We start from the raw sequence: 21,873 nt of genomic DNA, 5'->3' as shown, positions 1-21,873 counted from the left end.
GATAACATCAATTAGCAGGTGGCTATGAAAGCCGACTTCGGAGTCGGCTTTCTTGCCCCCGCACAACATCAGCTGATAACATCAATTAGCAGGCGGCTATGAAAGCCGACTTCAGACGGCTTTCCTGCCCCCACACAACATCAGCTGTAACCTCAATTAGCAGGCGGCTATGAAAGCCGACTTCGGAGTCGGCTTTCCTGCCCCCGCACAACATCAGCTGATAACATCAATTAGCAGGAGGGTGTGAAAGCCGACTTTGGAGTCGGCTTTCCTGCCCCAGCACTGCCCGTCAGGCAGTATCACACAGGATAGAATTAGATACACAACTCAGCAGACAGTATCACAAAGAATAGGATTAGATACACAACTCGTCAGGCAGTATCACACAGGATAGGATTAGATACACAACTCAGCAGACAGTATCACAAAGAATAGGATTAGATACACAACTCAGCAGACAGTATCACACAGGATAGGATTAGATACACAACTCAGCAGACAGTATCACAAAGAATAGGATTAGATACACAACTCAGCAGACAGTATCACAAAGAATAGGATTAGATACACGGCTCGTCAGGCAGTATCACACAGGATAAGATTAGATACACAACTCGTCAGGCAGTATCACACAGGATAGGATTAGATACACAACTCGTCAGGCAGTATCACACAGGATAGGATTAGATACACAACTCAGCAGACAGTATCACAAAGAATAGGATTAGATATACAACTCAGCAGACAGTATCACACAGGATAAGATTAGATACACAACTCGTCAGGCAGTATCACACAGGATAGGGTTAGATACACAACTCTTCAGGCAGTATCACACAGGATAGGATTAGATACACAACTCAGCAGACAGTATTCGGAGTTGGCTTTCCTGCCTCCGCACAACATCAGCTGATAACCTCAATTAGCCCGCAGGCACAGACCCCGTAAGTATCGCGGCTCTTTCCAGCAGCCGCGGACATCAGCGCTGTAGTGCAGTGTATTGCCGCGCAGAGACCGGCTCTCTGCACAGCAACACCAGTGCCAGCCGCCGGGCTATCAGAGGCCAGCAGCTGACATCTGCGCATGGCAGTGACGTCATACGCCGCTGCGCTGGGACACATGAAGCAGCCGGAGGGTCCGCATGCGGCCCGCGGGACGCGTGTTTGAGACCTCTGATCTATACAGATGCATACATATAATGGGTGTGAGTGATGAAACATCTTGTTTGTTTGTAACAAAGTGTAGACAACAGTGGATATAAACTTTAACTTTTTTTTATAAAAATAGAATAAATATAACAACAAACCAAAAAATATCAACAACATAAAAAAAAATTTTTATTGGCTGCCGCGACGCTCTTGGGCTGCCACAAATCTTGCCAGCATCACTCCGTGCTGGTGGATCTCTTCACTAAGTCTCCGCTGTGACGCCAGGAGATCGTGTAATGTTGGGATTTCTACGGAGGTAATCGTTAAACTTAAGTCCAATAATTCTGTACATTCATCAAATTAAGGCTATGTGCCCACGATGCACCACACCCGGGTACCATCCGCACATTAGAACGCGCTAATTACGCAAGTACAGATGCAGTATTGCGGAATTGGCGCATTATAATGCAAGTCAATGGCGGCGCAAAAAAAAAACCCTTCCGCAAAATAATTGGTAGTGCTTCGTTTTTTTCCGCAATGATAATCTGCAACGGAAATTTCCGCAGCATGTGCACAGCACATACGGATTATCATTGGGGAACATTGCTGCCCTTCTACCATGCGCTTTTAATGCGTTTCCACAGCTGTAAAAACGCTGCAGAAACGCCTTAAAAAACGCATCGTGGGCACACAGCCTATCAGGTACATGTTTGTTATTTAACACTTACGATTTTCGGTTTGCTCGGGTGATGACGAGCTGATGGACCACCCGGATCCCCTGGCATCACCGGCTAGGGAAAGACAACACTTCATAGTACATGACAGCCCTATACTTTCCAAGTTGTATGGACCGTATTTTATGTGAAAGCATTACCGTAAGACGAAGCTGCACTTATATCACGGAGTGATGCTGGCGAGCCTGTGGATGACTGCTGCTGGGGCTCTGGGGCTGCAGGTGACTCCCGCTGGGGCTCTGGGGCTGCAGGTGCTGAAAAACAAATAACATTAGATACCTAAGGTAATTGCAGTTGTAACTAATGTGCTGCCATATATTGTGCTAACGTATTTTAAAACCACTCACAACGTTGGGGCAAAGTCTGTGACCGGATGCTGGTGATACGGTCGGCAGATCTATACTTCAGATCCGCCAGCTTCTTCCTGATTTAGGTAGCAGAGCGCTGCACCCCAAATCTCCGGACCAGGCCCCGACCAATCCTCTGCAGCACCGCCCGTTTATGGAGCACTGGATGTTCAGAGTGCACATGGCACTCATAATCCAGTGCATCCAGTTGTGCTACAAGGTAGCACACCTCGGCATCGCCCCAAGGAGATGCTCTCATTCTGGATGCCATATTGCTACTGATGAGCTAGGCCGCAACTACATCGTTAAACACGCCCACAACGCATCAACGTCGGTAACCACGCCCACGACGTATTAACGTCGCCCGCGTGCTCACTAGAGGACGCTACTGCGCGCTAGCTGCGACCTGAATTATTAGCATCTCTGTCAGACTGGAGACGCAGTATTGATAATGCATCATCTGTAGAACGCAGCAGCGTCTCCAGTCTGACGGTCACACAGGAACACTGGTGTCTAGGTGGTTTCAAGTAGAAATATATATCTATATTTTTAGATAGGTATGCATACTTTTGTGTCTGTGACTATGTATGTGTATATCTAGTTATCTGTATATAAGTGTGGATATGGGTGTAGATTTTTATGTATCTGAATATGTATGTGTATATGGATGTATCTGTATATATATGAGTACACCAGTGGCATACCGCCATTGGCGGCAGGCCACATAACTGCTATGGGGCCCGTGGCAATAGGGGGCCCGTGAGCCAGCGGACCCCATAGCAGTCTCCCCCATTCTGTACCCCACGCTCCGCTGTTTGATTGCCGCCGCCGCCCACTGCCACTGTGTTCAGACATGGCCGCTCGCTGTGCGGCTGTGTCTTGTGGTAATGACGGCAGGGGCAACACTGCACCTTTAATTGTGCTTGTGTCGCCCCTGCTGCGTCATTACTACAAGACACAGCCGCACAGCACACTACGCGCAGCCATTACTGAGTACAGTGCCGGTGGGCGGCGGTTAATCAAACAGCGGCAACGCTGCTACGATGCACTACGCTGTGTCAGACAATGGAGCTGCCAGCTGCTGTCATGATGAGAGAGACAGGCTGCAGAGACTGAAGCAGCGGGGAATGAGGAGTGGTAAGTATGTATTTATTTATTTTTGTAAATCAGTCAGTACTGATAATACTGGAGGACTGGGGCTGCCTTTTACCCTATGGGGGGCTGCATTATACTGTGTGGAGGACCACAGCGAGTGCATTATGTATATGTATGCATATGTATATGCTCTCCCATCCTGGTATACAGGGCTGTGGAGTCGGCAAGCCAAACCGACTCCTCAATTTCCATGACTCCGACTCCATGACTCTGACTCCCTCATACATGGCTCATGTGATACATTTCCTATAGCACAGATTCATCTCAGCTAAAAGTCCAGATCCAATCAGGAATAGAACATTTATAGGACATTTCATAAATTTCCCAAATTCTTTGGAAAAAAATATTCCACACAAACTGCATTGAACTACTGTACCCAATTTATTATATATTTTATGAGTCGGTCCTTTTTATACCGACTCCAACTCCGACTCCACAGCCCTGACAGTAGGGTCATTACACTGTGCATGTGGAGGCTAAAAAGGAGGAATTCACCATCGGGGTATCATACTGTGTTAAGGGGGACACTTTTGTTGGCATCACATTTTATGGGGCTATGAAAGAGGAATCTAGGAGTTCAGAAAGGAAGAAAGTTGCTATGCAAAGGCTGGAAGGTTGTGAGATCTGCTCTTCTGTGTCCCCAACAATTATTTACTTTTTTTTTTTGTGGGGGTCCCCAATTATAACTTCTGCTATGGGGTCCTATGATTCCTATGTACGCACCTGGAGTACACGTATGTATATACGGGCCCTTACTACTGAAACAATGAGAAACAAAGCTTTTGCAAAGTAAAACACAGTTTATTACACAAATCAGTACAAAACTGAAAGTAGTGTATAATTGTCAGTAGTTGCCCACTATAAGTTCTGATGCTGCCAAGTAACAGCACCAGGACCGTTAAAATACTGGCAGTAGTTGTCGTGGCAGGTCTTCGCATCCTGGGTGTTTCTGCCATATCCCACTGGTTGAAGGCCTGCAATTGCAGGATAGTTTGCATGCCATTCTCCGAGCTCCACTTCCCCATTGGCTAGGTCCACAGAGTCCACGAAGCCAGGCAGACAGTACGTAATTGCATCACGTCGACGAAGAAAGTTGTGAAGCGTGCAACAGGCCAAAACAACAGAGTCTATTGATGTAAGCTTCATGTTAATTGGCGTATGAAAAACTCTGAAGCGGTTGGCCATGATACCGAAGGTATTTTCTACAACACGACGTGCCCTTGACAAACGATAATTGAAAATTCTTCTTTCCTGGGTAAGACTTTTTTGGGGGAACGGTTTAATAAGATTGGGATGAAGTGGGAAGGCTTCATCGCCGACAAAAACAAAATTAAGGTTACCTGTAGTCTCTGAGTTGGGAGGCAAGTGTAGGTCACAGTTGTCCAATCGCTCTCCAAAAAGTGTGTGCTTTAAAACTCCACCATCAGAAACCCTGCCGTTCATGCCAACATCTACTTTTATAAATTCGTAATTGGCGTTAACAGGGGCCATCATGATGATGCTGAAATAGCCCTTATAATTATAAAAATAGGATCCGCTATTTGGTGGCTGAGTGATTCGGACATGTTTCCCGTCCAAAGCCCCACCACAGTTAGGGAATTGCCACAGCTGCTCAAAATCAGAGGCAATCTTTTTCCATTCCTCCTCCGTGTTGGGAAACTGTATGTAACTACGTAGACTGTGGTAAATCGCATTACATGTCTCCGGGATTAGAACACTGAGCATGGGCCTTGAAATGGCTGCAGAAAAATGCAAGTCTTGGAGTGACCGTCCGGTGGCCAAGAATCTCAGTGTGACTGACAATCTTTCATCTGCCGGAATGGCAGCACGCATCGCTGTATCCTTCCGTTGAATACGTGGCGTAACTCGTTCCAGCAACTCTTTAAAAGATTCCTCTGACATCCTCAGATAGTTGCGGAAATCATGAGGGTTCTTCTCCTGAAGCTCTCTTACAAGTTGCATGTGGGACAATTCAGACCTCTTCTGCAGCCACTCTCTGGTCCACATGCGACGTTTTCGTTTGGAACGCCTCTGTAGCTCTCGTGCCTCATCTTGATGCCGAGCTTCCTCAACCAGCAATGCAGCAACCACAATAGCACACTGCCCGTCGTCCATGACGTGCAAACTGCAAACATAACATGAAAAGATGAGAACACTTTCAAGAAAACAATTAACACTAGTATTTAAACTGTACATAAAAAATATCATGGAAAACCGTGTTCCATTCTGTTAGTGAGCATGACAGAAAACGTGCTGTGTGGGTGCGTGTGCATGAGACCCCTAAAATATCTGTCCATGCAAAAGCATATATATACAGATAGAAGCCAAGCCCTCCCTCCCTGAAGAGCAATGATAGCAGATAATTGGTAAATGTCCTATAAATGAATTGGTAAATGTCCTATAAATGAATTAAAAATGGAAACTCATTTGAGACCTCAAACAATTCCTACCTCGCTAAAGATGCCTGGTTTCTTCAAAGTGGAGTCACAGCTGGAGAACGCTACAATGATCCGCAAAAATCAGCACTAGTCCAATGAACGGATATTAACAGCACGGAGAACTCTGCTACGATCTGCAATCAAGCACGAGGTCAGAAACAATGGACGGAATCGCTATTCTGTTGCCTTCTTTATGCGCGGCCGGAAATGAGAACGCTGTAGCGACCACCAATCGGGGACGAGGGGTGCGGAAAAGTCCAATTTATGCACGCCTACGTGTCTTTGCTCTGAATCGCTTACGAGGTCGATGGTTAGGTGTCAAATACAGCGATGCACACTGCCCAGCGGGAGTGCAACGACCCAGGAATGGTTCAGGAAGCTTTGTAACGATCAACGATCTCACAGCAGGGGCCTGATCATTGCTACCTGTCAAACGTAACGAGATCGCTAGCGATGTCGCTATTGCGTCACAAAACCCGTGACGTATCAATGATCTCGCTAGCGATCTCGTTATGTGTGACAGGGCCTTTAGTCTTATGACCAACTAGATCAATAAGGTAGTTGACTTGGAGTCCTATAGGAATTCATAAAAACATGTCCTATTATACTATATATATGGTGGACTGATAAGGGCGATTAAAAAAAAAATACAGAAGTTTTTGTCTTTGTGCATACTTGCCCCCATGCATAGTCTATCTTCATTAACAAAGAAAAAAACATATTTTCTGTATTCATTAACATAAAAAGTATTCTGTATGTTCAGTAAATGCCTGCAGTCTACCAACAATAGGCATTGGTGAGACCAGAATATTGTGGTCTAAAAGACATGACCTACAACTTCGAAAGTGAGATACAGCATAGAAAATAGCCATAAAATAGTACTAGAACCAATAATCATACTGGAGAATAGCTACTTGCATATTTTCCCAGAGAGAATTTCATAAACTCTCCCTACATTTCTTCTTGTTTACCCCAAGTATTCCAGTAATTATGCATCAAAGATTTATATGAAATTGTAGATGAATGTTATGTATGAGTTAATTAGAAGTCATAGTAGTTTAAATCTAAAGAGAGTTCATATTTTCTGAAAGGATTAATAATTAATATCATAGAATCATGGAACAAACAGCTAGATCATAAAACAGTCTTCACCTGCAGCTTTTATATTTGCTTTAATTACTTTAACTTTGCTGTTACACAGTTGGATTCTGATAATGTGCTCACCCCATGCCATTTCATAGCAATGTCAACACATACTGTCAAAGTATCAACTGCCAAATAAGTCATGAGCTTAGTTTTTGTGCTTTATCTTTTTTATGGAAGAAAATGAAATATTTTTTTACAAATTATGACTGTAAAAAAATGATTAAGTTTAAAACTCTGGCATAATGACTAACTTTAAAGGGTGCCTACCATTAATATTATTAATATAACAGATGGGTGGATGATAGATCAATTAGTGGGACTCCAGTCCATTGGTCAGGTCAGTAGTTTCTTTTTTTGTCTGGAGAGGAGCAAATCTCTTACCTTCCAGGATCCCCAGCATGGCTTTTGATTAGCCGGGCTGGTGTGATGTCATCATTGTGGTGTGATGCAGAGATGATGTCACTCCAGCCCACCTAATCAGAAGCTGGACCACAGATCCTGAAAGTTAAGAAACTTGCAGGGCTCCCATCCATCAGACTACTGACCTGGCCATTGTACCAGAATCAGGCAAATCAATTAACCCATCTCTAACTAATATGAATTTATTATAACATCTCCTCTCTAAGAGTCTCCTTGCTACCTAGCGCTCCGTTCCTGACCACAAATTGTTTGTTTCATAATATGATTTTATAGCCCTTTAAAAGATAAGTCAGATGACCCCCTTTAGGACCCAAGGCACTGCTTCGTCAGCGATAAATCGCATTTTGAAGTCATCTCAGTAAAGTGCATAAAGGCATGCCGATGCACTTCTAGCTTCTCAGTCTCACACTGTGTTTCCAACCTAGCAGCGCCTTCCCATGGCTGATTGACAGACGTTTGCTCTGCTATATGGCAGGAAACAGAGCGTGAGGCTGAGAAGCTAGAAGAGAATTGTCACGCTCTGACGCACTTCCAGACACAGCTTCAAAATGCAATTTCTCACTGATGGAGCATAAAGGAATTGACTAACTTATCTATTAAAAGGATATATGGTCATATAAATGATTTGGGGGTTAAAGATTCTGACAGACTCCCATTAACCGCTTCCCATCCGCCCACTGTACATAAACGTCGGCGCTGTCTGGGCTCTGTTCAGCGCCGACGTTTATGAACGGTCGGCGGTCCCGCAGCCCTCAGGACCCCCAGGGTCCAGCAAGTGCTGCAGTTGCGGTTCAGAGCGACAGCTCTGACAGGTGACATCATCGGGACCTGATTAGATCAGGTCCCACTGATGTTAACCCTTTGCTATCTTCTATATGCCGCGATCTATAGTGATTGCGGCATATAGAAGATAGTGAGAGGAGAGGGGGTCGTCCACTTACCTAGCCGACGGCCCCCTGATGCCTTCCAGGACCTGCCGTTGTTATGGCAGCTGGAGGTCACATGACCGCCTCCAGATCTGCCATATATGGTGTCCTGCTGAGCTCAGCCTGCAGCTGAAGCCTAGCAGGAGACAGACAGTGTGAAACTATCAGAAAACTTCTCATGCAATGTAATACATGTCTATTACATTGCATGAGAACAGTGATTAGAACAATAAAAATTAATGTCCCATACAGGACTAAGTAAAAATGTAAAAAAAAGTCTAAAAAATGTTTTGAAACTGTTAAAAAAAAATCACAAAATAAATAAAAATAAATAAATAAAATATTAAACCAATAAATCCATATACAGTTATATGAAAAAGTTTGGGCACCCCTATTAATCTTAAGCTTAATGTTTTATAAAAATTGGTGTTTTTGCAACAGCTATTTCAGTTTGATATATGTAATAACTGTTGGACACAGTAATGTTTCTGCCTTGAAATGAGGTTTATTGTACTAACAGAAAATGTGCAATCTGCATTCAAACAAAATTTGACAGGTGCATAAGTATGGGCACCCTTATCATTTTCTTGTTTTAAATACTCCTACCTACTTTTTACTGACTTACTAAAGCACTTTTTTGGTTTTGTAACCTCATTGAGCTTTGAACTTCATAGCCAGGTGTATGCAATCATGAGAAAGGCTACTTAAAGTGGCCACTTGCAAGTTGTTCTCCTGTTTGAATCTCCTCTGAAGAGTGGCATCATGGGCTCCTCAAAACAACTGTCAAATGATCTGAAAACAAAGATTATTCAACATAGTTGTTCAGGGGAAGGATACAAAAAGCTGTCTCAGAGATTTAACCTGTCAGTTTCCACTGTGAGGAACATAGTAAGGAAATGGAAGAACACAGGGACAGTTCTTGTTAAGGCCAGAAGTGGCAGGCCAAGAAAAACATCAGAAAGGCAGAGAAGAAGAATGGTGAGATCAGTCAAGGACAATCCTCAGACCACCTCCAGAGAGCTGCAGCATCAACTTGCTGCAGATGGTGTCACTGTGCATCGGTCAACTATACAACGCACTTTGCACAAGGAGAAGCTGTATGGGAGAGTGATGCGAAAGAAGCCGTTTCTGCAAGCACGCCACAAACAGAGTCGGCTGAGGTATGCAAAAGCACATTTGGAGAAGCCAATTTCTTTTTGGAAGAAGGTCCTGTGGACTGATGAAACCAAGATTGAGTAGTTTGGTCATACAAAAAGGGGTTATGCATGGCGGCAAAAAAACACAGCATTCCAAGAAAAACACTTGCTACCCACAGTAAAATTTGGTGGAGGTCCCATCATGCTTTGGGGCTGTGTGGCCAATGCCGGCACCAGGAATCTTGTTAAAGTTGAGGGACGCATGGATTCCACTCAGTATCAGCAGATTCTTGACAATAATGTTCAAGAATCAGTGATAAAGTTGAAGTTACGCAGGGGATGGATCTTTCAGCAAGAGAATGATCCAAAACACCGCTCCAAATCTACTCAGGCATTCATGCAGAGGAACAATTACAATGTTCTGGAATGGCCATCCCAGTCCCCAGACCTGAATATCATTGAACATCTGTGGGATCATTTGAAGAGAGCTGTCCATGCTCGGCGACCATCAAACTTAACTGAACTGAAATTGTTTTGTAAAGAGGAATGGTAAAAAATACCTTCATCCAGGATCCAGGAACTCATTAAAAGCTACAGGAAGTGACTAGAGGCTGTTATTTTTGCAAAAGGAGGATCTACTAAATATTAATGTCACTTTTCTGGTGAGGTGCACATACTTATGCACCTGTCAAATTTTGATTGAATGCAGATTGCACATGTTCTGCTAGTACAATAAACCTCATTTCAAGGCAGAAACATTACTGTGTCCAACAGTTATTACATATATCAAACTGAAATAGCTGTTGCAAAAACACCAATTTTTATAAAACATTAAGCTTAAGATTAATAGGGGTGCCCAAACTTTTTCATATAACTGTATTTATGCAAAAACAAAGAGTACACATTTGGTATCGCCGCGTCCGAAACAACCCGATCTATAAAACTGTCACACTAATTAAGTCCTCTGTGCACACCGTAATAAAAATAAATAAAAAACGGAGCAAAAAACTATGCTTTTTCATCATATCGCCAAACAAAAAGTGGAAAAAAATGCGATCAAAAAGCAAAATGGAAATAAAAATGGTACCGCTGAAAACGTCATCTTGTTCCGCAAAAAAAAAGCTGCCATACAGCTCCATCAGCCAAAAAATAAAAAAGTTATAGCTCTCAGTATAAAGCTATGCAAAAAAAATATTTTTTCTATAAAATTGTTTTATTGTGTAAAAGCGCCAAAACATAAAAAAATATACAGTAACTGTAGTATCGCTGTAAACGTACTGACCCGAAGAATAATGCTGCCTTATCACTTTTACCACACGCAGAACGGCATAAAAAAAAACTCAAAAAACAATTCCTTAATTGTTGGTTTTTGTTAATTTTACCTTCCAAAAAACGGAATAGAAAGCGATCAAAAAATGTCACGTACCCAAAAATGGTACCAATAAAAATGTCAACTCGTCCCGCAATAAACAAGCCGTCACATGACTCTGTCGGCCGAAATATGGAAAAATTATACCTCTCAAAATATGGCAATGCAAAAACTAGATTTTGCAAAAAAAAGCGTCTCTTAGTGTGTGACAGCTGTCACTCATAAAAACCCGATATAAATCTGGTATCTCTGTAATCGCACCAACCCGAAGAATAAAGTAATCTCATCACTTATACCGCACAAGGTAAATAAAACCAATTCTTCACCTGCTACTGATTTGTTTATTATGTCTCCCAAAGATCGCAGTAATGCTCTGCTCACATTTATCCTGCGCTCTGCGCTGAGCACTTACACCAGAGTTTCCGTGTAAATCTCTGAAATACGTGATTCAGACGGAACCCATGACAAAAGATTCCCTGTAATGAGGCAGATATAGGTCACTGTGGATGCCATCTGGCATGTGATCCCACGGTGTCATTTTTTTTAGGCATAAAAGTGCGGTTGGCCACAGTTTTGTGCACTTCTGAAAAAAAGGACACCGCTAAACAGAGGCCAGACGGAGTCCAGAGTAACTCTGCTGCCTCATTATAGTGAATAGATCCTGCAGGGGTTTTATCCGATGTTAAGTGCTCAGACTAGAGCGCCCGATAAATGTTAGGTAAAATGTTCCCAATAAAAGCTTCAACTCAGTCCTCAAAAAAAGCTAGTCCCCACTCAGGTCCGTCATCTGTTAAAAATATAAGGGACTTCCAGTTACTGGTAGCAGAAAGGCTCTGGAAAAGCGAAATGGCCCTTGCCCCCCAAAAGAAATTCAGAAAATTTTGTGCTCCCAAATCCAAATGCCTAATCTACCATAATTTGTTCTCCAATTGTCAAATAGCGCTCAGTCCCTCCCAGATCTCACCGTATGGCTAAGCGGTACGATACAGCCACATAACAGCCACATATGGGGTAATGCCACTTTTAGAAGAAATTGTGTGACACATTTCGGCACCATTTTTACCCATTGCCCTGTGTGAAAATGTAAAATCTGAGGGTAAAACATTTTTTTGTGGTAAAAATACAATTATGTTTTCTTCACTGTCCAATGGTATAAATTTGATTGTGTAGTTTACAAAATGGGGTCACTTGTGGGGGTTTCTGCTGTTTCGGCATGTCAGCGACTCTTCAAATGTGACATGGTGTCTGCAACCTATCCCAGTCAACATAGAGCTCCTTTCTCTTCTGAACCCTGCTGTACACCAAAGCAGTGGTTTTCCCCCACATATGGGGTATCGGCATACTCAGGAGAAATAGCACAACAAATTTCATGGTGCAATTTCTCCTGTTATCCTTATGATAATGCAAAATTAGGGGATGAAAACATTTTTTGTGGGAAAAATGTGAAAATTTTATTTTTACGGCTTAATATTATAAACTTCTGTGAAGCACCTGGGGGTGCAAGGTGCTCACCACACATCTAGATAAGTTCCCTAAGGGGTCTAGTTTCCAAAATGGTGTCATTTGTGGGGGGTTTCCACTGTTTAGGCACATCAGGGGCTCCCCAAATGCAACATGGCATCCGCTAATTATTCAAGCAAATTTTACATTCAAAAAGTCAAATGGCGCTCCTTCCCTTCCAAACCCTGCCGTGCGCCCAAACAGTGGTTTTCCTCCACATATGGGGTATCGGCGTGTTCAGGAGAAATTGCACAATAAATTTCATGGTGCAATTTATCCTATTACCCTTATGATAATGTAAAATTAAGGGATGAAAAACGTTTTTGTGGGAAAAATGTGAACGTTTTATTTTTACAGCTCAATATTATAAACTTCTGTGAAGCACCTTGGGGTTCAAGGCTCTCACCACACATCTAGATAAGTTCCCTAAGGGATCTAGTTTCCAAAATGGTGTCACTTGTGGGGGGCTTCCACTGTTTAGGCACATCAGGAGCTCTCCAAACGCAACATGGCGTCTGCTAATTATTCAGACAAATTTTACATTCAAAAAGTCTAATGGCGCTCCTTCCCTTCCGAACCCTGCAGTGCGCCCAAACAGAGTTTTCCCTCACATATGGGGTATCAGCGCGCTCATGAGATATTGCAATAAAAATTGTGTATTCCATTTTTTCCTGTTACCCTTGTGAAAATTAAAAAATTGGGTCTAAAGTAACATTTTTGTGAAAAAAAGTTAAATGTTCATTGTTTTCTTCCACATTCCAAAAATTCCCGTGAAATACCTGAAGTGTTAATAAACTTCTTGAATGTGGTTTTGAGCACCTTGAGGGGTGCAGCTTTTAGAATGGTGTCACTTTTGGGTATTTTCATAAAGGCCCCTCAAAGTCACTTCAAATAAGATGTGGTCCGTTTTTGTAAATTTCGTTGTAAAAATGAGAAATCGCTGGTCAACTTTTAACCCTTATAGCTTCCTAAAAAAAAAAATTTGGGTTCCAAAATTGTGCTGATGTAAAGTAGACATGTGGGAAATGTTATTTATTAACTATTTTGTGTGACACATCTCTCTGATTTAAGGGCATAAAAATTCAAAGTTTGAAAATTGCAAAATTTTCTAAATTTTCGCCAAATTTCCGATTTTTTCACAAATAAACGCAAGTGATATCGAAGAAATGTTACCACTATCATGAAGTACAATATGTCACGAAAAAACAATCTCTCAGAATCAGGGGGATCCGTTGAAGCGTTCCAGAGTAATTACCTCATAAAGTGACAGTGGTCAGAATTGAAAAAATTGGCCTGGTCACGAAGGCAAAAACAGGCTCTGGCGCGAAGTGGTTAAAGTGTCATTGCAGGAAAACTTGCAGAAGAAGGTTTTTCTTTACCAATAGCTCCTCTCTCCTTTCCATAGAACTTTATGAGCACTAACTAATGTGTGAAATTCCCTTGGGGAGAAAGAGGAGAGAAAGTAGCTCTTTCTGAGTGTAGTATATTAAAAACTGTTAAAACCAAATGATACGATAGTTCTCACCTGGCAAATTTGTGCAGAGGGCACAACTCCACAGAACACTATTGTGGAATCCAAAAGATGCAGCCAAACTGTTATGCTGAAAGAATTTCCACCAAGGGGAATTCAGGCAGCAAGGTGGCTCAGTGGTTAGCACTGTTGATTTAGAGCACTGAGGTCCTGGGTTCGAATCCCACCAAGGATAACATCTGCAAGGAGTTTGCATGTTCTCCCTGTCTTTGTGCGGGTTTCCTCCGGGGTCTCCGGTTTCCTCCTACACTCCAAAGACATAGTGATAGGGAATCTATGGGGGGCTCATAATCTAGTGATGATAATGTCTGGAATTAATGGCGCTATATAAGAGATTAAACTAAATAAATAAAAAATAAACTTGATATAGTAAAAAAACAGATGATGAGTGCTCCCGTAAGAATAAGAGAAGAGAATTTGACCAAGATAAAATTTACAAATATATAAATAAATCTTTTTTTTTTAATTAAAGACACTACACTTTTCAGTTGTATCCAACCTTTATCAGGTGTCTATAAATTGGTCATATAATGGGCTCATATATTAGCCCTCTTCATAAAATGTGGGCGGAGCTATAATTAACAAAATTACAAAAAAGATAAAATGATTTATAAAATATTACAGAACAACATATATAAAACATTACAGACTAACACCATGAAAAAAACAATGACAGTTTTCAATTATCAACGGAGATGATATGCCCACATAATTATAATGTAACAGAGGAACAAATATTTAAATAAAAGACAAAATAGACAGAGGCCAATAGGGCCCAAAAGAGCAAAGTAAGCATTGTTTGTTTAGTAGCCAACAGCCATAAAATTCAAACTGGCTTCTGGCAAATTCACATCACAGAAATGCTAATAATCTATTTACTATCTATGTTAGTTATGCCAAATTACTTAATACTATAAAATAATGTTTTTTTTTATCTTTCACTGTTTTGTAAAATCAATATAGAGAGTAATCATAAAAATACACTAAAATTTTAAAACCCACTTAACAATTACATTTGCATTGTTTCTAGTTGGAATATTCAATAAACTTGATATTCTAACAACCTTTTCTCATTCTGAATTATATCAACTCTCCCTAATGCCTGCCAATGCAGCTCAAACATTGAACTTTCATTTGCTTCAGACAATTGGTGCTTCTTCTGATCCCCATGAGTAGATTTAAGTTAATTTAACCTCACTTTTACTAGTCTAGAAGTCTGACAGACATAGACATGTCCCCATGACCATTTCAAACGATAGGTGCAATTTTTTGGACCACATGTAAAAAACCCAGACACCACAATGTGATGGATGATGTATTACATTGCCCCTTTATAACAGAATTGCAATTCTGGCAACTAAGACAGGCCAATGTTCCTCGATTTCTTGTAACATAGTAACATAGTTTTTAAGGTTGAAGGAAGACTAAGTCCATCTAGTTCAACCCATAGCCTAACATGTTGATCCAGAGGAAGGCAAAAAAAAAACATGTGGCAAACACTAAGCTCCACATTGGGGAAAAAAATTCCTTTCTGACTCCATATGGCAATCAGACTAGATCCCTGGATCAACGCCCTATCAAGGAATCTAGTGTATATAACCTGTAATATTATACTTTTCAAGAAAGGCATCCATGCCCTTCTTAAATTTTAGTAGTGAATCACTCATTACAACATCATGCGGCAGAGCGTTCCATAGTCTCACTGCTCTTACAGTAAAGAATCCGCGTCTGTGATTACGATTAAACCTTCTTTCCTCCAGACGTAGAAGATGCCCCCTTGTCCCCGTCTCAGGCCCCAAGGTAAAAAGATCAGTAGAAAGGTCTTTGTCCTGTCCCCAAAGATTTGTCAACTTTAGTGGTTTTTAGACACCACCGTACTTCCTGCTGGGTTAAGCAAGTGACATTTAATGGAGGATTTTTGTTATCACTGATCATTTTTTCTGTCATGCGATTTTCTTGTGTAAATACTTTAAAAAATCATTTAGCATATTGGCTTTTTCCTCATCCTCATCCACCATTTCACCCAGACTATTTTGAAGGGGGCCAACACTATCATTTTTAGCTTCTTACTATTTATGTAGTTAAAGAATATTTTTGGATTATTTTTACTTTCTCTGGCAATGAGTCTCTCTGTCTCATTCTTTGCTGCCCTGATTTGGTTTTTACAGAATTTATTTAGTTTTCTGTATTTATTTAATGCCTCATGACTTCATACTTGCTTTAGTTCTCTAAATGTTTTATTTTTGTCACTTATTGCTCCCCTTACAGCTTTATTTAGCCATAGTGGTTTCCTCCTATTTCTAGCATGTTTATTCCCATAGGGTATATATTGTGCAGAGGTCCTATTCAGGATTGTAATGTCTACCATTTCCTTTGTGCAGTTTTATGTCTCGGGATATCTTACCAGTTTATTGCACTAAGATCATCTCTCAACCGTTGGAAATTTGCCTTCCTGAAGTTTAGTGTCCTCGTAACCCCTCTACTACACATCTTATTAAAGGATACATGAAAACTTATTATTTTGTGATCACTATTACCCAAGTGACCCCAAACTCGTATATTTGATATGTGGTCTGGCCTGTTGGTCAATATTAGATCTAGCAGTGCCCCCCTTCTTGTTGGGTCCTGAACCAGTTGTGAAAGATAATTGTCTTTCATAGTTGTCAAAAACCTATTACCTTTGCTGGAACTACAGGTTTCTGTTCCCCAATGTATTTCAGGGTAGTTAAAGTCCCCCATAATAATTACTTCTCCTGGAGTCACTGCTTCATCTATTTGATTTATGAGGATATTCTCTGCTTCCATTATTTTTGGAGACTTATAACAAACCCCTATCAGTAATTTATTATTTTTTCCCCCTCACCTTATCTCCACCCACAGGAACTCTACATTTTCATTAGATTCACATATATTCTCACGCAAGATGGGTTTTAAGGATGATTTTACATATAAACACACAACCCCCCTCGCTTGTTTGTACGGTCAAATCTGAACAGACTATAGCCCTGTAAATTAACTGCCCAGTCATGGCTCTTGTCCAGCCATGTCTCAGATATCCCCACCATGTCATAATTATTTTTCAACAAAATTAATTCTAATTCCTCCATTTTGTTGGTGAGGCTTCTGGCATTAGTGTACCTCTATTCCTTCTTACTATATTGACTTTTCTAATCCCACCCCCAATTTCTTTATTTGTGCCCAGGTCACTATCTGCACTATCTTCCATACCTATAAAATGAATACCCTCCCCCCCAATCCCTAGTTTAAACACTCCTCCAACCTTCTAGCAATTTTCTCCCCCAGCACAGCTGTACCCTCCCCATTGAGGTGCAGCCCATCCCTAGCGTAGAACCTGTAGCCAATTGAAAAGTTAGCCCAGTTCTCCAGGAACCCAAACCCCTCCTTCCTACACCAATTCCTGAGCCACTTATTTATCTCCCTAATCTCCCTTTGCCTCTCTGGCGTGGCACGTGGTACAGGCAGTATTTCAGAGAATACCACCTTGGAGGTCCTTGCTTTAATCTTGCAGCCTAATTCCCTGAAATCATCTTTAAGGACCTTCCACCTACCTCTAACTTTGTCATTTGTGCCAATGTGCACCATGACCGCTGGGTCCTCACCAGCCCCTCCCAGTAATCTGTCAACCCAATCAGCGATGTGCCGGACTCGAGCGCCAGGTAGGCAGCACACTGTTCGATGATCCCTGTCTTTGTGACAGATTTCCCTATCTGTTCCCCTAATAATTGAGTCCCCCACTACCAGCACCTGCCTGGCCTGCTCTGATGTCATATTTCTCCCCCTTACTGGAGCTGTCACTCCTCCGGCTTTCAGAGGACATGCCTTGCTGCAGCAGTGCTACCCCTGTACCGACACCCCCCTCATCTGCCAACTTTGCAAACTTATTGGGGTGTGACAGATCAGGACTAGCCTCCCTGGCACTCTTCCCTCTACCCCCCTTCTAACTGTCACCCACCTAGCTGCCTCACTGTCCTGCAGCTCCTTACTACCACCCTCCCCCACATCTACCCCAGTGAGCAGCTGCTCAGTGAGCAGTAGACTCCTTTCCATATTGTCTATGGATCTCAGTGTTGCCAGCTGCTCATTTAGATCCAGCACCTGGGCTTCCAAACGCACAACGTGCACACATCTCGTACAGCAATATGCACCCACGACCGGCTGTTCAAGGATTGCATACATGTGGCAAGATGTACACTGGATAGTATTGTCAATAATGGAGCTCATTTCCTAATGGTGATTGCACTAGACAGAAATGTTAAGTAAAAAGAAATGTAAAGAATTAATAAAATACAGACAGCAATTCAGTCCAAATTCCTCCCTTCCAAACTCCCTGAATCCAAAGTCACTGAATCACAAGTCACACACTTACTTCTGTTTGCACTTATGCTCTAGTCACACTCAGCTCGTTCACACTCACTAAGGAAGATGATTTAACGAGTTTTTGTTTTTGGGGGGGGGGGGGTTTCCCCCTTTAGCTGCAATCCCTTTTTCCCTTTTAGCAGCGATACAATCTTTTCTGTAGCCAGAAAAGTAATTTTTAATTTTTAATGTCGCTTCTAATCACTACATTAGCAATTGATCTCCCTTTGTGTTATGCAAAAATGGGTTCGGCATCAACATGGTACCAAATTTGGCAACCTGTCTTAAGATGCTCCAATACTTGTATTAAGTTATTAATCTAGAGTATTTATCTATTTATCATATCTAACGGAAAAATACATATCTGTCTTGTCTCAATTTTATAGCTTCTTGAAAAACTTCCTTTGTCAATTGATTTATAGAACTATTACCATAAAACAATTCTGTTACCTCGACCACTTCTCTTTCTATAGTGCCTCTAGGGTAACCACAGGAGACTAATTTATCATTCATAGTCCCTATACTGATGTCATAATTTTCTCTATTAGTTGGAATTCTACCAAACCTAATAAATTGACTATGGGGTAGTTTTTTAAACAAGTGGGAAGCATGATTATGAAAGATTATGCAAAATTCTTGTCTTATTACCTTTTCCAAGAGATACACATTGTAAATGTTCTACATCGATAGTCTGGAAATGTCTTCTTACAAGAATAATTAGATATCAACATGTACATTAAATGACTTCACAAAGTAAATAAGCTATGAAGTTATTAATGAGTGTTTAAAAGGATGAAAAAAAAAAACAATGCAAAGTAGCTGCACTGGTTTAGTTCACAAATGACCTTACTGTTTTTCCGTGGGCTTCTCCTGTCATGGCAGGATTAGAACATTGTTACAGTTCATCTTGGAACAAAAGGTTTCAATGAAATGCTTGCCTGAAGATGCATAGATAAATTACATAGGATTTGGAGCAAGAAATTACTTTGCTACAAAGTCGTTTCTTGGGTGTATTGCAAGATATGGTTACATTTTTCAACCTTTGACTGCTTTCGCCCATCTTGAATTCCATCACTGAGCAGCCTATGAAGCAGCAAAAGTGAGAAAGAAACCATATAAAGGTCAAGAAAGGAACATAATTTTCCCTCTTATCGTCTTATCAGTTGACTGCACAGAATATTTACTCATCAGTTGGAGGTTCGTGCCAAAAAATAAACCTTAAACCATTGTAATGCTTAGCAACTATGTATACAAAACATCAACGAGTTCCTAACTTATTAGCCAATGCAAGCATTTCAATCCTGTATGTCAGAGTGCACATTTGCTATTTTAAACACATTAATATTTTTTCCCCAAACTGAACAAGAGTATATATATGATTTTTATACATAAATTATGTTATGTGAAATAACTGGCAACTTAAGATGTAAATGTGCTCCTAATGATACATGATCACTCTTAAACCTCAGTTGCTCAATTTGAACAGGAGTTGTTAAAGGGGTTGTCCGGGCAGCCAAATTGTGATAGTGTGTGATGCGCACTCTGTCATGATTTCAAGGTATTCACAGTTTCAGCGGGCAGTCACATGATTTGCATACTTGTGGTCACATGTCAACTAGACTTGTTCGGCTTCTCTCAATCAGAGAAAGGTGAGAGAGGTTGTCAGCATGTGACCGCAAGCATACACTGTAATGTTTGGGCAGTCTAAGACTTTTGTCCCACATCACTTTAAAGTGATTCTTAATTCCATATTTATTTAGGGTAGCCATTGTAATGGGTTGTTCAGAATTAGACTTGCTGAGCTCAAATACTGATCTGAAGTGTTCACCCTAGCAAGCAGAAGCATTCAGTTCAGGCATAAGTATTTTCAAAGTACTCAATAGAAAGAATGAGGCCCATACATCACTTTGTGCATCTTCTCATGCAGTAGCTGAGCGTTTCCTGCATGAGAGCAGTGTTTTGAAAGATTACTGGAAGTCTCAGGACTGGAACACCCGCAAATCATTATTATTAGTGATGAGCGAACGTGCTCGCCACTACTCGGTACTCGCCCGAGCATCATGGTGCTCGACGGGCTAGGCGAGTATTTCCGGGTTGCTCAGGCTGGAACTCGGGTCCCCTCCCTGCATGTTTGGCGCTCTTTAGAGAGCCAATGAACATGCAGGGATTGCTTGCCATGCACTGCAATGCCGTAGCCATGTTGGCATTACAGTGATTGGCTAGCCGCACAGCATCATCAGGTCTATATCAGACCTGGCGCCGCCATGCTCGTCACAGTCACTCCAGATCAGACAGTGTAGGGAGAGCTGCTGCTGTGTCAGGGAGAGATTTGATTGTGTATTAGGTAGTGTAGGAAGAAAAACCATACATTACACATATCCATCTTAACAAACAGTGCTTCTGAGGACTAATCCATCTGCAGAGATTTCAGGCAGGCAGTGTATATAGGCAGTAGTGTTGAGCGAGCACTAAAATGCTTGGGTGCTCGAAGCTCGGCCCGAGCTCGCCGTGATACTCGGGTGCTCGACCCGAGCAATGAGCCCAATGTTAGTCTATGGGAGACCCAAGCATTTTTGCGGTGGCACCCCTGGCAGTCTGTAGAAAGCCTAAAAAGTGCCCAAAACGATAGTGACAGTGCTCAAATGACATGGGGACAGCATGGGGATCGCCCAAGGAAGCATTTCTGCCCCCAGGTCACTGTTGTCAAGAACGTGTTCAGAGGTATTAAGCCACTTTTACAGGCTCATAATAAAACATTCAAAAACGAAAGTGAAACTTTTTTCCTGTGAAATATGTTAAGGAATTTCTTTTCCAGGGTAAAGACTTGTGTATAAGGTAAAATAAATAACCCCCCCGAAAAATACTCCTCCACACCTTGGGCTATGTTCACAAGTAGCATTTTTTATGCGTTTTTGCACTTTTGTATTGCTTTCAACTGTGACAAATGCATTCACTGGGAAATGTCATTTTAACATTTTACAACATTATCTGGCCATGTGCTGTGTGACACATGCATACCGTGCTGAAAAGACATGGGGACAGCATGGGGAAGACTCCTGGAAACATCTCTGACTCCCAGGTCACTGCCTAAAAATGTGCCCATCAGAAGTGATCCTTGCCGCATCAGAAGATGGAGACTTGCAACTATCCCTGTGCAAGTCCTTGTCCCAGGGCAGTGTTCAATTGTACCTCCCCATTCCTTGCAATGCAAGCGCAAATATGCAGCCAACCACCCACCCACCCGCAGGCTGCAATACCATACTGCTTGCTTGCACTTGAAATGGGGCCTTTTAGTTTTGAGGAGGCCGAAGCTGGCCACTACCTCATGGCTGCTTCGGCAGCGAGGTATCCATACTCAGTCCCCAGCCGCCCGGGTGTCCACACTCAGTCCCCAGCCGCCCCGCGGCCTGCTGTCTACACTCGGTCCCGAGCCGCCAGGGGGCGGCCGGGTGTCCATACTCTGTCCCCAGCCGCCCCGCGGCTGGGTGTCCACACATGGTCCCCAGCCGCCTGGGGGCGGCCTGGTGTCCATAAACGGTCCCCAGCCACCACGATTTCTCCATGGAACATCCACACAGACTTTTCTTAGCCCAGCCTACTTTAGGGCAGCATTGGACGAGCCCACCAGAAAACCAGACTCCTCCGG

At 42.1% G+C, this 21,873-nt stretch overlaps 1 protein-coding gene across 6 annotated transcripts in view; it reads right to left on the bottom strand.

Annotated features, from left to right (window-relative positions):
- Window positions 1-1,316: 1,316 nt before the first annotated feature.
- The window catches only part of CENPC (centromere protein C), a 267,360-nt gene continuing 246,803 nt past the window's right edge, over window positions 1,317-21,873 (bottom strand). For 5 of the 6 annotated variants that reach the window (XM_073637041.1, XM_073637044.1, XM_073637042.1 and 2 more), the window contains 3 exons: window positions 2,023-2,136; window positions 1,877-1,939; window positions 1,317-1,456 (listed from right to left, as the gene is read on the bottom strand). In XM_073637041.1, the coding sequence (XP_073493142.1) occupies window positions 1,338-1,456; window positions 1,877-1,939; window positions 2,023-2,136 (296 nt within the window). In that variant the 3' untranslated portion in view covers window positions 1,317-1,337. Of the gene's footprint in view, window positions 1,457-1,876; window positions 1,940-2,022; window positions 2,137-5,188; window positions 5,510-21,873 lie in introns of those variants that run through there. The other variant, XM_073637043.1, reaches the window with a different exon arrangement.

Source organism: Phyllobates terribilis, unplaced genomic scaffold (assembly GCF_046119375.1).
Source record: "Phyllobates terribilis strain yellow unplaced genomic scaffold, ASM4611937v1 Scaffold_1__5_contigs__length_1240528914, whole genome shotgun sequence".
NCBI classification, from domain to species: domain Eukaryota; kingdom Metazoa; phylum Chordata; class Amphibia; order Anura; family Dendrobatidae; genus Phyllobates; species Phyllobates terribilis.
This window is presented reverse-complemented; position numbering and strand designations above follow the sequence as displayed.